The 16,434-nt window shown below is 41.2% G+C and overlaps 2 protein-coding genes across 11 annotated transcripts in view; one reads left to right on the top strand and one right to left on the bottom strand.

The window, feature by feature from the left end:
• The first annotated feature begins 1,245 nt into the window (after positions 1–1,245).
• prkab2 (protein kinase, AMP-activated, beta 2 non-catalytic subunit) lies at positions 1,246–7,827 on the top strand. 3 transcript variants are annotated; one of them, XM_039602708.1, is made up of 9 exons: positions 1,256–1,347; positions 1,497–1,565; positions 2,913–3,096; positions 3,213–3,370; positions 3,524–3,617; positions 3,944–4,058; positions 4,363–4,496; positions 4,627–4,695; positions 5,108–7,827. In XM_039602708.1, exons 3-9 carry the CDS (start codon positions 2,938–2,940, stop codon positions 5,183–5,185), a joined length of 807 nt encoding a protein of 268 aa, XP_039458642.1. In that variant the 5' UTR covers positions 1,256–1,347; positions 1,497–1,565; positions 2,913–2,937; the 3' UTR covers positions 5,186–7,827. The 3 variants fall into 3 exon arrangements, with proteins under 3 accessions (XP_031593784.1, XP_039458642.1, XP_031593769.1); XM_031737924.2 differs by lacking the exon at positions 1,497–1,565 and having other exon boundaries at positions 1,246–1,347; XM_031737909.2 differs by having other exon boundaries at positions 1,256–1,565.
• An 867-nt stretch (positions 7,828–8,694) lies between these two features.
• Positions 8,695–16,434, bottom strand: part of LOC116319200 (myomegalin-like) — a 47,574-nt gene continuing 39,834 nt past the window's right edge. For 4 of the 8 annotated variants that reach the window (XM_039602236.1, XM_039602231.1, XM_039602229.1 and 1 more), the window contains 12 exons: positions 16,205–16,336; positions 16,010–16,126; positions 15,727–15,934; positions 15,519–15,640; positions 14,705–14,941; positions 14,483–14,584; positions 14,052–14,272; positions 13,817–13,960; positions 13,567–13,705; positions 13,143–13,189; positions 12,864–12,918; positions 8,695–11,094 (listed from right to left, as the gene is read on the bottom strand). In XM_039602236.1, the coding sequence (XP_039458170.1) occupies positions 10,955–11,094; positions 12,864–12,918; positions 13,143–13,189; positions 13,567–13,705; positions 13,817–13,960; positions 14,052–14,272; positions 14,483–14,584; positions 14,705–14,941; positions 15,519–15,640; positions 15,727–15,934; positions 16,010–16,126; positions 16,205–16,336 (1,664 nt within the window). In that variant the 3' untranslated portion in view covers positions 8,695–10,954. The remainder of the gene's footprint in view (positions 11,095–12,863; positions 12,919–13,142; positions 13,190–13,566; positions 13,706–13,816; positions 13,961–14,051; positions 14,273–14,482; positions 14,585–14,704; positions 14,942–15,518; positions 15,641–15,726; positions 15,935–16,009; positions 16,127–16,204; positions 16,337–16,434) is intronic. The other 4 variants (XM_039602230.1, XM_039602232.1, XM_039602233.1 and 1 more) reach the window with 4 other exon arrangements.

The following is a 16,434-nucleotide window of genomic DNA, read 5'->3' as shown; positions in this document are numbered from 1 at the left end:
GCTGAAGGTTCTACAATGACGTTGAACTTGGCATGGTCAAAACCTGTTAAGTTCTTGTTAGTGATCATGATTAACTACAACTGGTAAAAAGGATTTGTTTTTCAACACTCACTGGATTGATCAATACTCTGATCAAAACTCTGAACAACGGGAACGTTTAAAGAACTCAGGAAAGAGCTTAGAAGGAGAATTGTAGATTTACACAAGTTGGAAAGGTCTCTTGGAACCACGTCTAAACAGGTGCAGATTTCTAAACAATTGCAGGTCCAGATATCTGGTTCCTTGTACAAGTTGTTTGGATGTGTCATCCATTTGCCAAAGTTTAGAAGAAGACCCAAATTGTCACTGTCAGATGAGAGGAAAATGGTTAGGATGTTCAGGAACCACCAAGGCTCAATCCTGCCACGAACTTAAAACTCCTGGAACACAGTCATGTCCACATTGAAGTGAGTTTACATCACCAAGGACTGAGAGAAGCCCCTGCTCCATAATCCATATTTTCAACCTCAAATGAAACTGCCCACATGGACAAGTTAAATGCCTGCTGGAGAAAAAAAAATCTCATTTGTGACATTTTTGACAACACCTGTATATACAGTGATTAGCCACAACATTAAAACCTAGTGAGCAGGCTTCCCTAATGCCAACAAAACAGCTCTGACCATCTGGGGTGTAAACAACTTGGGGATATGTTAATACCCCAGGATTTTTGGAAGCTGGGTCCTCAGGGGCTATAGACATACTATACAAACCACATTTATTATTAAACGTTTGATAGTAGGCATCATAAATAATAATAAAAGTAATAATAATAATAAAACAATTAAAAAAACATTCCTTTGAAAAGATTGGACTGAAAATAAGTGAAAAAGCAGTCAATGTCAAAAAAAATTAAACTGAAACATCTTCAGAAAACCTGGGGAACTGCTGCTGAAGAACACTGTAAAAAATTACTATAAAGTCTGGCTCCTTGGAAGGGAAATATAAATAGGTGAGAGATGATTTGCACAATGCTGTATATTCACTGGGATCACATTACGTGCTTATTACTTACTATGTTTATTTAACTATGCAGTCAGTCGTAAAATACTATTTATTTTACTTTAGTTCCTTGTGGGTGTCTCTTAACCTTCTTTATTTTGTGGCCAGGCTGTTTTTGTGACAGATGTTTCCTTGCTGGTGACCGCGACCTTCAGCCTTTTTTTTGGCTTATTTGAACAGTTTTTGTCTTAACCGGTTTCCGTAGTCGGGGCAGCACTGAGCTCTCTGCAGTTGTTGTGGAGAGATGGGCCCGCCCTCTGCTAAAACACAAACTGAAGTCAGTGTGCAGATAGGTGGAGGGTGTCGGTGAGTTTTTCCTGTCTGTCAAAACCCAATGGTGAAAAACTAGTGTTTGTTGCGTTGCAGGAACCGGCGCAGGTAAACAGAGCAAACAGCTCGGTCGTTTGTTTGTAGACAGTGACAGCTAGCAGTTAGCTAACTTTAACTCCCAACAGCGGCTAAAAATATTCTCCTGCGAAGTGACCTGAGGTGGACACAGCTGAACAGCTGGTGGGGAAACTACGGTAGGTTTCAGTCAGCAAGCTGTACGAGTACTCATGATTAATTACTAATGGCAAAATGTGTGTATGTGTGTATGTTATTTTAAGTTCTGTAGTTAAAACTTGTTGATTTGGCGCTAGCTTAGCTAGTGGGCGTTAACTAACGGAGACTTTCTTACTACGTTATGTCTGAAAGCATGATTGTATTTACGTTAAGCGGTTTTTGATTCAAGTCCAGACACACGGCCAGAAGGCAGTCCCTGTTTCACCTGTCTGGCTTTATCCGTCTACCGACCGGTAAGCCAGTTAGCCCTACTGGAAAGGCGTTTAGCTTTTTTTGCCTGAGTCAAGCTGCTGCTCATTGTGTTACGATGGTGTTTGTCATGCTAAACAAATAGTTTCATATAACAGGTTCAGTTTGTATTTAAACATATATCACAAGAGCTTGTGGTCAGCCTCAGCTTCTTTCTGTGATGTATTGTCTTGTTGGATAAATGGAGATCGACTATGGTGTGTATTCAAGACATCTTCATTGTCATATCCTGTTTTTAATGTGTTGTCAGCAGCATCTAGAGGTTTGTATTGATGCAGATCTCTTAAAATATATATATATATATATATATATATATATATATATAGTGGTAATTGGAGCACTAGGTGCGGTGACTCCCAAGCTAGGCAAGTGGCTCCAGCAGATCCCAGGAACAACATCGGAGATCTCTGTCCAGAAGAGCGCAGTCCTGGGAACAGCTAAGATATGCGCAGGACCCTCAAGCTCCCAGGCCTCTGGTAGAGGACCCTTTTTTGAAGGATAAACCATTCGCAGGGGCGTACATGTTTATATATTCAGCCTTTTTCCATATATATATGAAAAGTTTATAAGACATTAAAAACTGGATAAAAAATATATATATTTTTCTACTGACTGATTGTAATAACACAAAAAGCTCATAACAAATATAAAAAAGAAATACTGACCATCAGTAAAATGTTTAACATGGAATAAAATTAAAAATGAACTTAAAAAATAATAATACGAAGCTGTAAAATGATAGATTAAAAGGTTTTAGTTACATTTTTAGTCAAATTTTAAAAAGAGAAAGTACCGTCACTTTTTAGCTGTTTGTTGAACAGCTAAAAATGAAGAACCAGAAAACCTGGGGGGGGTCTTTGTGCTTCATAAACAAACTTTCATCCTTATCAGATGTATAAAATTTATAATGGGGAAAAAACAGGAGATTACTACGAACTATTAAGATGTCTAGTGCTGATCTGATGCCTACTGTCTGTTTGTCTCTTCAAGTCTTTTTCTTGTTTCTGAAAGATCTTGCTTTATGCTTAAACACATAATGGATTGTCCTTTATTTCCAGTGGCACTGCAAAAAAGTGAAGCACCATGGGCAACACAAGTGACAGAGTGGCCGGAGATCGACATGGCGCCAAGGCCCATCGCACAGACAGCGGCAGCGGTTCCAAAGACCAAGAACCCAGCAGCAAGATGGTGGACAGCACAGATGACCCCAACACCTTCAACACACATGGACCCGAATCGAAGGTGCGCATAGATAAATACAGATTATAATATAGAAACAAATTTGTCGTCCTCAGATTTGAAAGCATTATTTGCTCAAAACAGCTTATATTTGAGATTCATATGTTTACTACTTTCAGGCATCAGGAGAGAAAGAATTCACCCCAGATTTGGATGATCTGGTTAAAACTGGTCCTCAGGCTCGCCCCACTGTGATCCGCTGGGCCGGAGGTGGGAAGGAGGTCTACATAGCTGGTTCTTTTAATAACTGGAACACAAAGATACCACTAAATAAAAGGTAAACAGGAAGTTGATAACGGTACGTTATCATGTTCATTATCTAGTAATGAACATAATGACCACAGTAAAGCTGTGGTCATTATGTAGCTTGAGAGTTTGTAAATAAATGTTTCTGATATCGCACTAATACATTCTCCTCCTCTCTCCTAAGCCATAATGATTTTGTGGCAATTCTGGACCTGCCCGAAGGAGAGCACCAGTACAAGTTTTTTGTAGATGGACAGTGGGTGCATGATCCATCAGAGGTACAGTAGCTTCATTTTTTTTCCCATTAACTTATTAATGCACACTGCATTTGGGATGATGCAGAGACCTCTGATAGTACAAAAAGGAAGGGACACATTCCTTTGTGGAAATTTAGGATTTAAATTTCATCCATCTTATATTGTGTTATCCTCACAAAATGTGGACAGTGAAACCTCAGAGGGACTGTAAAGCTTTGAAAAGCCCTTCTATTTGGTGAAAGCCGCTAAATAGCTCTTTAGCCTTAGGGAAACATGTGCAGGAAACTGCTAATTTTACACATGCTTCCTCATTTCCTCTGTGATGATTTCTCTCTCCTTTTTGGCAGCCGGTGGTAACCAGCCAGATGGGAACTATCAACAACTTGATCCATGTGAAAAAGTCTGACTTTGAGGTGTTTGACGCCCTTCAGGTCGACTCTTTGGAGTGCTCCGACACGTCAGGTCAGCCTGCTCTGTTATTGAGTTATTTAGTCAACTAAAGGTAATCACCTTGTGTAAATAGTAACTGGAAAGTGCCTTGTCATATTGCAGCATGCCTTTCCTGACCTTGCACTAACAGTCCCAGCAATTTATGTCTTAATACAGCTCCCAGGAAAGGAGTTGAATAATAAACGCCGAAATACATACAACAATAAAGAATACAGCTTTTTTATTGTTGTTGTTGTTAGTGGTTAATTGGTCAGTAGCTGCATAGAGTAAAGTGTGTATGTGAAATGTCATGTAAATGTGATTGCTGTGTCTTTAGACCTGTCCAGCTCTCCTCCTGGTCCGTATGGACAGGAGCAGTATGTCTTCAGACCTGAGGAGCACTTCAAAGCCCCGCCCATCCTCCCGCCTCACCTCCTTCAAGTCATTCTCAACAAGGACACCAATATATCTGTCAGTATCTACACCTTTTGCACCTTTCTTTCAGTTTACAAATCAGATGTAATTTCTTAGACCCCGATGTGACTCATCTTTTCGTGTTACTGTTTTCTTTGTGACTTTTCCTCCTACTGTCTGTTGTTAGTGTGACCCTGCCCTGCTGCCTGAACCCAACCATGTCATGCTAAATCACCTATACGCACTTTCAATAAAGGTAGGTTCACTCGCAGCAGAATGTCATAATGACTCATGACTTACATTTTCACTGAAGTTAGTAGTTGCCCCCCCCCCTTTTTTTTTTTTTGTTAATTGTTCCAGCACGCTTACATGAACATGACTTTTAATCAGATCAGTCTTATATCAGTTATTTCTGTCCTTGTGCAGACAAAGGGAAGATGTTCTGCTTTAAAGGGGGGAGCTGGTAGGGGGTTGTCAGTTAGGTGGTTTAATGTGAGTCAAACCTGTGGTGAGGTTTGTGGTAAATGGCATATTTAACAGTAATCCAATATGTAAGTAGTTGGTATTTTCACAAATTGAAGCATATTGCATTGTTCTGATGCTTTGGATCTGGCTTAATGACAGCCTGTTTTTTGTTTGTATGTTTGTTTTTTTTCTCTCCTGGTTAGGATGGAGTAATGGTGCTGAGTGCAACTCACAGATACAAGAAGAAATATGTCACTTCTCTGCTTTACAAGCCTATTTAAACCTCAGCTTGGGTGCCCCCCAGTGCTTTTAGCAGCATGTTTATAATCTGCTGTGGGTTTTTTGTTTTGTTTTTTTGTTTGTTGTTGGTTTTTTTGTGTGTGTGCGTGTGTGTCTGTGTTTGTGTATATACGTGTGTGTGTGCGTGCGCGCTTGTTGTTACATTTAGCTAAATCTTGCACTGAAACAAGTTTACAGATGAGCTTAGAAGCCCATGGCTGTGACTTGGGTTTTAAAGAGGCTGCACTTCTGTCTACATAGGGCTCTAAACAATAGTAGCGAAGTGTGTTTGCCAGGTGTTGGAGAAAGCAATGAGAACCATATTGTGGCTTTTACCTTTGACATCTACAGACAGATAAGAGACTGACTAAATCACTGTGTGTATTCAAGTGTTTGCTGCTCCTTGTGATTCATATTAATGTTTTCTGGGGTGCGAATCCTTGTTACACATGACTTTTTTTTCAGGTAGAGAACCTGTAAATATGTTACGTTGGATTTTGGATTTTAATTCAGTTGAGTTTGAATTTAATCAGTGTTGTGTGATTGTATTCACCTTTCCACTGATTCCATCAAGCTTTTAGCGGAATAAATGCTGAATAACAGGAAGACTTAAACTGGCACGAAGTTTAGGTCAACAGGCTGATGCAAAGAGCAACAAATTTAGCATTGCTTGAACTTAAAGTGCAATAAAAAGCAGAAATACTACATTTTAGCTCAACCCAGAAGTATCATGTTTATTCTTGTTTAGCAAGCAGGAGGAACATCAGCTAGTGCTCAAACGTTTGCAATGACTTGGAGCTGTCCTTGTTTGTGAAAGAAAAGCAAATTTCTTTTCACTTAATGTGACATGAAATTGATTAGCAGTTAATGGTTAATTAATCTATAGCTGATTATCTTTTAGTGGCCTGTCCACGTGCGTGTACAGAGGCACATTTTTAGAAAGAGAGAGGCTTTGGCAACACCATAGCAACTTCCAGTTGCTAGGGAAATCTGTGCATTTCCTAACCAGCTGAAAGTGGTTGCTGGTTTTCTCAAATGTAGTGCTATGTCAAAAACCACCATGTGATTACTTTGTTCATAGATTATGACAGCTGCCTGTAGTTTGCAAGAAAGATGCTGATTTGTCTGCGAACACTTGATAATGACTCACCGACTGTTGTCCTTCAAAGTAAAAGCTATGCCTTAGTGAGTGACTGAGGCTTAGCAGTCAGTTTCACAGTGACTGCCAGCAACCACACACAACAGGTTATGGAATACTAATTTTTCCCTAACAACTGGTGGTTGCCAGTTGGTCTCCAACTGGTCTCTTGGCCCGTGTTACTGAGGCCTAACATGTTCAGTCAGCCTTTGAAAATAATGATAACTTTGTATTAGTGAATACAGTTTGCCATTCAAACAAGAGTGAAGGTTTCTACAATAAAAGAGAGAACTGTATTTATGAAAACTTTGTGAATTATTTGAAAGTTTTTTATTATATTAGCTAAAAAATCAAATCTGACTTTCTTTAAAAAACAAGGACATTTCTGACCTCAGTCTTTGGGTCGTGGTTTGTAGTGTCGAAAATGCAGAACCCACAGTTGGGTTTGATGCCGTTTCTTGTCGTTCAGTGGAATCTGCCACATACATTTCAGTTTATGGTAAAGTTCTGGTGACCGTGGGAGTACTACTCACCTGTTTGAACTGGGAAACCCACTTTCCACATGATGATGGTCAAAGGTCATTTAGTTCTGCTGCCTTGATGTAAGTTTTCGTGCACTTTACCGTTCTTTGAGCAGGAATGTCAATGTACGCTTTTAGCTATGCAGCAGAGAACGCGTGTACTGTAGCTTCTTTGGGCTACAGGGTCTGATTTAGTCTAATTAAGATATTTTGCTGTGCTTTGTGTGTATCTGTATGGAGTTGTATTTATCAAACAGAATTACAGGAATGTACTGTATCTGTTACATGTACTGTATAGTTTTATACAGAGGCCTGTACACGCGAACAGTTTCACCTTGCTGCTTGGTATTGATTGCCCTTATAAAGATACATGTGGTGCACATTTAGAAAGTGACTGAACGCACACACCTCAAACAGTAGTCAGAGGCACATTATCAGATGAATCGACAGGGCTGTAGACATGAACAGAACTCAAGTATTGTACAAAGTTTGCTTACCATGTGTGTTCATAAAAGCATTTAAAGCTAATTTTTTATTATTTTTTTTTTGGTATGCTGGCTTTAAAAGTTGTGTTTGCCACTTGCAATTTGGTGTTTATTTGTCTGCATCTTAAGTACAGTATATACCAACATCTGGTAAACTCCAGACTTGTAAAAGGGGCTTTCATCCAAATCCTGTTGGGTGTACAAGTGTTTTGTAAAAGGTAAGCCTAGCTAGGAAGTTTTGTCCAAAGAGTTTAATATGACAAGGGATTGTGGCAATGCAGCCAGATTCCCAGACATGGATTAACTCCTAAATTCAAAGAAGATCCATGTCTGGTAGACTCAGCTGTTTTAAGGTTGAAACTGAAACTTGAATTTTGCAGCGGTTTCATGAATGTTTTTAAAAATGCTTTGCAGAAGCAGTGTAAGGATCAACTGTACAAGGTTTTACTTGTTTGCAAATAAATCAAAATAAAGAGGATGCACTGATCCCATTTCCTCTGTCTTCTCTTTAACTTGACTCATTATTGTATGTGTGGATTTGTGGTTAAACATCTGTCCTTAATACCTGTTTTTATTTCAGCCACTTAATTTTAAACCATTGGAGACAAAGTTGGAGAGGGTAAGATACACATGCAAAGATGAGGGATGCTGAACAAATGGGATGAAGGGATGACTTTGGTGCTGCATGGCAGGAGGAAAAGAGGAGGACCACAGAGAAGATTCATGGATGTTGTGAAGGAGAGTGGTGTGACAGACGATGCTAGGGATGAGGTGAGATGGAAGCAGGTGATCCGATACCCTGAAGATGACTTGATCTCAAACCTTTCACCTTGCTGCAGTGACGAGTGCACCAGAAGGTGTTGCTTCCTCTGACATCACTCTTATTTGTGGTGTTTATCAAATCAACTTTTCCTACTGGTAAAAAAAAAAAAAAAAAAACTCAAATCAATTCAGTTCTATTTATATAGCGCCACATCACAACAACTGTCACCTGGTGCCTGCCTTATATTGTAAGGTACCACAGTGGGAGGGGAAAACTCCCTGCTAGTGGTGATCTGAATGTAAAACAAACAGAAGTAAAAGATTTTAAAGTGTTTGTTTTTTTTAATTTTATTGGTTCCCAAAATCTTTCAGTGGTAATACTTTTGCCAACACAGCACACGGTTAACTCATCAGAGACAGGATCCTGAAGAGTCCTGCATCGGCCTTCTAGTTCATTATGCACAAACTCAGGAAAAAAAGCTGCACCAATCAGAGCACAATATACATATGCAACTCGGCACCAACAAAGCATTGTTGGTTCCCTCCCTAACAAAAAGGCTTTGTTTACGCTCTTATAAGGTGCTCTGTGAATCAAACACTTCATAATCTTTTCAGTCACTGGCTTTTCATTTTATTTACAGTACACAAATCTTCAAAACTTTTCACCACTTTTTGTAAAACTTCGCAGCTTTTGTCTTTTTTTCTGAAGACTCGAGTGCAAACAAAACCTAATTTGGCAGAACTCAGGTAGACTCTTGTCGAAGGCCATTTCTACCACTGAGAGCAGACTTAAGAGGCTCTCGAGCTAAAATTTGAAGGCAAGTAAAGCAACATCAATCAGAGCTTCATTACAGGTGGATGGCATTGTGATCAGTGTCGTAAATATCACGAAGGCATAGTTTACTTAGCAGACAGCCTATATATGACTAAGTGATTCAAAGTGACACAAACCTCTTAACGTACACTGCATGTAAATCATACATTGCAAACACACTCAGAATTCAATGATGTTTAACATCAAAATAAAACATATCAAGCTATTGCACAGCTACCCAGGTAATCAACTTTGCAAAAAAGCAAATGTTGGATGTTTCCACACACGCACTCACACAAAACATCATCCAGAAAAGCAGGTTTGTTTGGGGGGGGGGGGGGTTACAGCATAAAATGGCAAATGTACAGCAAGAAAACACACCAAACTAAGTGTGAAGTAAGTGAATTATGGAACAACGACCCCACCAGCAGCCTGCCAAAGTTTGCATCATCCATATTGCCGTTGCCATGGGAATGCTAGGATGGCCTGAACCAAGAGAAATAGCAAAGACAATAGCATATGGCCACTTGGTTGAGTTTTTTTTGGTCCAATAAAGGAGCTCACTTCTGTCACACAGTTTTAAATAAAATGAACACAGCTGTCTAACGGTTACCGTCTCTGTGGTTCAACAGGCCCACCCAATAACTTAAAAGTCGGGTAACCCCTCCGACCTGATCCAACTGGGGTTTCGCCATTCGCATGGATAAGGCAAGTCAGAGTGAAGTACAGAGTTCAAAGTTCAAACTTTGGCAAGTTTTGGCGATCCCTGTTCCATAGCTTAAATTTTCAACATTTACAATCTCTGTCATGCATAAACACTCGAGGAAAATAAGTATAATCGTAACACCGGTTGTCTCCTAACATCAGTATGAGCGTGAATGATAATAATTCAGTGTTGGGCAAAGAAGTAATAACCCAGTGCAGCATAATCATTCAAGAAACTACATCATTATTGCACATGCTCGTATGAGAACTCCCGAAGAGGAGTGAATACGCGTGTTTAGCCTGGTTCCATTTGAGTACTCGAACCTCTTTTTACAAACTATAGTCCAGCCTGGAAATCAGAATCAGCCAGCTTCACAATTCAGTGACTTGTTTAGCGTTTTTCAGTTTGGAGTTGGATGCCAATAAAGCACCTCTGGGGTCTAAAAGAGGACGTTTGTGACTGAAATGGAACCTTCCTGTTCAGCTGTTTCTAAGCCTCAGCTAATGTCTGACATACCATTCATAAGCTTCCTCCACAAACACAGATATAGCTACTAGCAAACTAATAGCAGTGATCGACTACCTACTGTACATTCCTCCACTGTGTGTAATGATACATTGTCAGTGTCATTTTTCTTTGCATTGCATTTGCAAGAAGGTGTCCTTTTTAATTAGAGTGCCACAAGAATAAGTACTTGAGTTTCTGTGGCAGTCAAAGTTGAAGCTGTCTTGTCTTTGAGTGGGCTGGGTTCGATCACACACACACACACACATACACATATATATATATATATATATATGTGTGTGTGTGTGTGTGTGTGTGTGTGTGCAGAATTCCTTTCACAAGCCATTTTAAACATGCATGAACATCTCTTCCATCCACAGGCTGTCTGGCTCTCTCTCAGGGATGCCTTTAACGCAGGTAAGGCGGTGTGCATCTTTAAGCTGTCCAGTGATGTAAAATCTTTACCTGATAAACACCCAAATTCTTTCTTTGTAACTCGGCATCTAAAGGCATCCTAGACCACTTCCGTCACATCACTGAAGCCTTCATAGGCACATTTTAAACACCTTCTTCTGACACACACACTACAAGGCAAACTGCTGACTGTATCACTCAAAGACAATAATACACATGATGGTGGGGGATGTCACAAACAGTGGAGTGGGTGAGGGGAATCAGGTAAGCCTCCGGGCGCGGATTGCACTGTGCACACAGTGCCTGGAGGAGGGAAGGACCGAAGCATCTATGGCTGGGCTTGTGAGGGGAAAGGTGGGATGGTGGGTCTTGGCTGTTTCCGCATAGAGGTCAGAGGTCGTAGCATTTAGGCTGGTTCTTTGAAAGTCTAAAGCAGGCATTGGCTGCTGCGCTTTCTCGCTGCCATACGCTGACTGGCTCTAGTCGGAGTGACTCCAGAAGCACCACCGGCCTTCAGGAAACTGCGATCAGCAGGCCGCTCTCTGGCAGCACCTCCTGGCTCTTCAGCTGGATTTTTTTTTTTTTTTTTTTTTTTTTGAGGAAAAGAATGAGAAGGAAATGGGAATGTTATTAGTAAACAATCCTTACATACATAATACAGGTTAATAAAACTGACCAGAGCGGTGAGATGTTGACTGAATAGTTTGACATTTTGGGGAACACGCTACTCCCTGAGCCAAGTTCTGCCAGACGTCTCTTTCTGTTAAAAGGAAGTTCTTCCTTCCCACTGTCGCCAAGCGCTTGGTCAAAGAGGATTTTCAGATTGTTGGGGTTTTGACTCTATTATTGTACAGTCTTTAACTTACAACTTTAACCTGGCAAGTTTTTAGCTAATAGCTCTTTGGGAATCACCTTGTTGGTGCAAAAAGTACAATTTCACGCCCATAACATTGCTTTATCTTTGGCATTTATATAGATTCAACTAAAGAAATGAAAACAAATGAAGTATTTTTGTGATAAGCTGCTAGTCACGAATTGACTAAAGATATTGTTGGTTATGTGTAGATACAACACTGATTCATCCACTGAGTTGAGGTGTCTTTTTTGGCCTTGGATGATTCATAGGTCAGTGTCGAGAGACATAACATAACAAAAAAGCAGCAAGTCCTGACCTTTAAATACAATCAGGTAAACACTGGACTGAAAATGAGTGAAAAAGCAGCCAAAAACCTACAAAAAGCCTGGAAAACAACTTGCTGAAGACCACTTTAAAAAAAATCAACAATAAAGTCTGACTCCCTAAAAGCAAAATATAAGGAAATGAGGCGTATCTTAAGTACTGTAATTCAGAATTAAAGGTATCATCACAGATGTGCTGGATACCCATGTGATGTGTATGCATCATTTTACAGATAAAACATTTATTTCCCCAAATGTTCCACTATTCCTTTAAAAACAAAGCCAGGAGTCGATTGCTGTGTAAAATGTTAGCAGTAAGAGAAAATCCCAGAGACAGAGCTCCTTGCAGATGGAAAGCTGAGGATGAAGAATGATACAAGAAAAAGAAATGCTGTTCTTTAAAACATCTTTCACACAGACACACACACACACACACACACACACACACACAAAACATCTTTCATGAACGCAGACACACACACACACACACACACACACACACACACACACACACTCAGCTGGGTGCGGCGTGTCTGTCGGCATGAACGAAGCAATCGAAACTTCCTTAAAGTCATCACACAAGTTTGTGTGCACATCATTCAGTGACGCTCGTGCAGCACACATACAGAATGGAAACTATGAGTATGTGCAGTTATTTTGCACTCACTCCGGAGTCTGAAGCTGTAAATAGACTTAGCCTTAACACTAGAGACACACTGAAGTAAAACAACGCTCAGAACAACTCAGGAACAACTCACGGCCTTTTAAAACTCCTACTCAACCATCACTACTTAAAAATACAGTTATTTTTTTTCTAAAAAGCAGAGTTGGAGAGAGATTTTCTCTATAGGCAACAAAGCAGTGTGTGGTCAGCTTGTTTTATACTCTGGACCAGAATCACCTCCACTATATCCCCTGTTGTATTTAATGAAAAATGTAATTAAATGCTAAAAATGCAAGTCGGGATGGAGTTTGCTGTTAGACAGGATGGTAAAGCTGTGATGATTAGAAAAAGCAAAACTCCACACGCAGGTAAAAGCTGCCCCAGATTACATGATCATCATGACTTTAGGAGGGACAAACTATGTCATCTAATAAAACATGTATCTGGGACAACGTCTACCTATTTGCAAGCGCACAGGATGTCAGACAATTACCAGCATAAGGAGAAGAAGAGGAGGGACTTAGAGACGAAAGTCTCAGCTTATTCGTCTTGGGGGGGGGTCATGGAAAGGAAGAGAGGAGACCAGGGAAGAGGAGAGAAGACACAAGGTCAGGATGAAGGAACAGGTGGGACAGAAAAGCCAACAGTAATGAATTTACAACACACATCACACATATAATCCTGATTAATGCAATACTGTGACTTGTGGACTACAAACACAGATAAGCTAAGAATATGTAGTGATGTAACCGAGGCTGCGCACATGGCTTACCTCTAAATTTGTCCTTGCTTTTTTCAGCACATCACGAGTCCTTGATACTGTGGAAAACAAGGAAAATGTTTCTTTTTTGTTTTTATTGCATTACTTATGATGTTATTCCATACAGCTGTTTTTGGTGGCATCTGGACGTGGGACACGAAAGGCAGGATTGTATGTTTGTGCAAAATCTGCAGAAGCATGCGTCCCAAGGGACCATGAACCACCTCCTTTATTATTTCTGAACTCTAAACAGACGACATTTCCGAGAAGGGACTAGCATTGTTGTCTGCTGAGAACCTCTCTGTATCTTACTTCCCTTTACTCATACCTTATTAGGCATCAGTAAAGGGATGAGTACACTTGACCTTCCCACATTCCTGTTTCTCTCTCTCACACACACACACACACACACACACACATGCACGTAAACACTCACGCTGGCTGACTATGAAGTGCTCCATGCTCTCCTTGGTGCGGCTGGTGCTCCTCAGTCTTTGTATTGTCCCCTTAAGAACTTCTTCCTGCTCAGACACACGCAGTTTCAAGGACAAGATCTCCTCCTGCATGCACTGTTCCTGCACGCACAAATACATAAAGATATACTCTGTTAACATTTATTTCAACATAAGTTGTTTGATGCTATTAAAGGCCAACTAAATAAATAAGATAATGTGTCATTTTAAAACCTTCTTAAGGTTCTGGATGGAGGGATCTGTGCTGGGAAGAGCTGCTCTCCAGAACATCTTCAGCAGAGACATCGCCTCCTCCAAGATCTGCCTCAGAGTCTTGGTGTTAGACAGAAGACTCCTAACACATCCGTAGTCCAGAATCTGCAAACACAGGTCAGTTCGTTACTCGTGCTCTGTGCTCATTACTTTTTATTTTCAGTTGTCGCCGACTGTTAGGATGGTGAAAACACACCAGCTCGCTGCTCTGTTTCTGGTTTACATCCAGCATTGGTGGACCAAGGCAGGCCTGCAGGGTCATCTCCATGCGCTGGATGAGGCTCCGGCCCTCGAGGACTTGCTGCTGCAAAGCACTGAAGTCGTCCACGTGACCGATGGCGTGACGACCATTACGGTTCGCAAATGATCCATCGGGCGCATCCCCTTCCAGCTCAGAGTGTGGCTCAAGAGGGTCTGCTGGAGACAAAAGAGCTGGATTGTATTGTGGGAGGACTTCAAATGAAGCTGTTTTTTAATTTTTATTTTATGGAAATTAGAATTCATTCAAACTACTCAGTAACAAGCACACTGACCAAACCAAAGTGCTGTTATTGTTAGAAAGCAAAGAAACCTTCTTCATATTAAGTCAAATAAAGTTGCGGTAACTGAGTTGAAGTTAAGTCACACCATTGGCAGTGCTATGGCTGTCATCCAAGTCTGAGTAGGGAGGACCAGGAGATCCACAGTTAAAGAGACCAATGTCCCTGACTGGTGGAGATGGAGCTGGGTCTGCGGAGCACACAGACAGGCAAACAGGCTTGGACACACTGCAAACTTTACCACTGCACACTGAACATCACAGGCATTTTACACCATAGCATGATGGAGTCATGCCCAGTCATGTCTCACCATGAAGCAGCTGACGTCTGTAGAAGTTTTCCCTCTGAGGGCTGGCAGTGAGAGCAGAGAGCGAGGGAGTCCGAGGCGAGCCCACGCCCAGCTTCTGTTCCAGCTGCTTGTGGAGCTCCAGCTGTTTGAGAGCGCTGTTCTCCTGGACACTGTTTTGCAACTGAGCCCGTAGACTCCTCACCTCCCCCAACAACTCCCCCAGCTCTACTGGTAGAACTGGTACCTCACACAGGTAGCCTGAAGACGAAAGACGAAATGCACAAATATGAGAACGTGTTAGTCACAGCTGTGCTTCGGTGCTGCGAGGGGTTTGGAGGGTTTTATTCTTTCCTCCTTTCATATTTGTCAAACATTGCAGCTCAAGAAAAATCTCTAAAGAATTCTGTGAACTAGAATTCACAGAAAAACATCCAATGAGGGTTTTTTTTCTTTTTATAGCCCATTTATCTGTTCATTCATCTACCACCAGATGGCACCAAAGTAAGGGACACTGGGACGATAGATAGATAGATAGATAGATAGATAGATAGATAGATAGATAGATAGATAGATAGATAGATAGATAATAGATGGCATTGGTAGATTGGCACAGATAGATAGATAGATAGATGATATACATTTTTGGCACTGCAATAGACTGCAACAGACTCAAGTCGAGGAGATTTTGCAGAATGCCAGACAGCTGTGCAGCACGGGACTTCAGTACCGTGGGAGTGATGGGTCTGCAGCCTAGCCTTGGTGTATTCACTCCAGCTGTATATATGTCTATATATCTATGGTAGCATGTTGCGTATAGCTAATTTGATAGACTGACCTTTGTTGGCCTTTGTGCTGGAACACACTCGATCATAGACATGTAATTCGCTCTGCAGGGAGTGGATCAGTTCCCTGCTCTCACATAGCTGCTGCTGGAGTAGTGACACCTCGTGCTGGAGCCTGATAATGCACAGATACGTTATAGTAATAAAACAGTTAGCGATGATGTGAACACGCAGACAGACGCAGCCATTATCTGTACACACCTGTTGGTTTTCTCCTGCCCGACCTGTCGCTCCTGCCTTAATGTGTGAATCTGCTGTCCCTGCTCCTGACTGTGGGCCTGAAGCCGTCTGAGCTCCTCCTTCCACTGCTCAGCTTCCAGCTCTGATTGCTTCAGGCGAGCGCGTGCTGTAAACACTGCCTCCCTCAATTGTACCACCTCCTCACTTGTGTCTGAGAGCATAGGAGAGACTGAATGGGTTTATTTAAAAAAACAAAAAATAAAACAAACTCTGTCAAATGTCTGGTGCCTTTATACTGAAGTACCTGTGCTGGCCTGCAAGCGGGACTGCAGACCCAAGTTTTCTTCCTTCAGGACTCTGATCTCATTGGAAAGCTGAGTGACTGTGTCCAGTCCCTGAATATAAATGTTGGTTGGAGCCCCTGGAAAAAAAACATTGTGTCATTGTGACAAAGAAGCGCCGATGTTTGTTGTTACTCAAGTGTGGAAAGCTGCATTACCTCCATCACGTCCAGTGGTGGCCAGTTTTTCTTCAAGCTGCTGACGAAGCCTCTCATTGGTCCTAATGGACTCCTCCAGGCGTTGGCGAAGACACCTCACCTCCTGCAGGTGTTCCTCTATTAAATTTACCCCTGAAAGAAAATAATACAATAACAACAGTGTATTGTTCATTCAACTTCTGCATGCACGGTTCATTAAAAAAGAAGCTCTTAAACTCTTAAGCTACATA

This window comes from Oreochromis aureus, linkage group 18 (assembly GCF_013358895.1).
Source record: "Oreochromis aureus strain Israel breed Guangdong linkage group 18, ZZ_aureus, whole genome shotgun sequence".
NCBI lineage: Eukaryota > Metazoa > Chordata > Actinopteri > Cichliformes > Cichlidae > Oreochromis > Oreochromis aureus.
The sequence above is the reverse complement of the archived record's forward strand: the minus strand, read 5'-3'. Positions and strand labels throughout refer to the sequence as shown.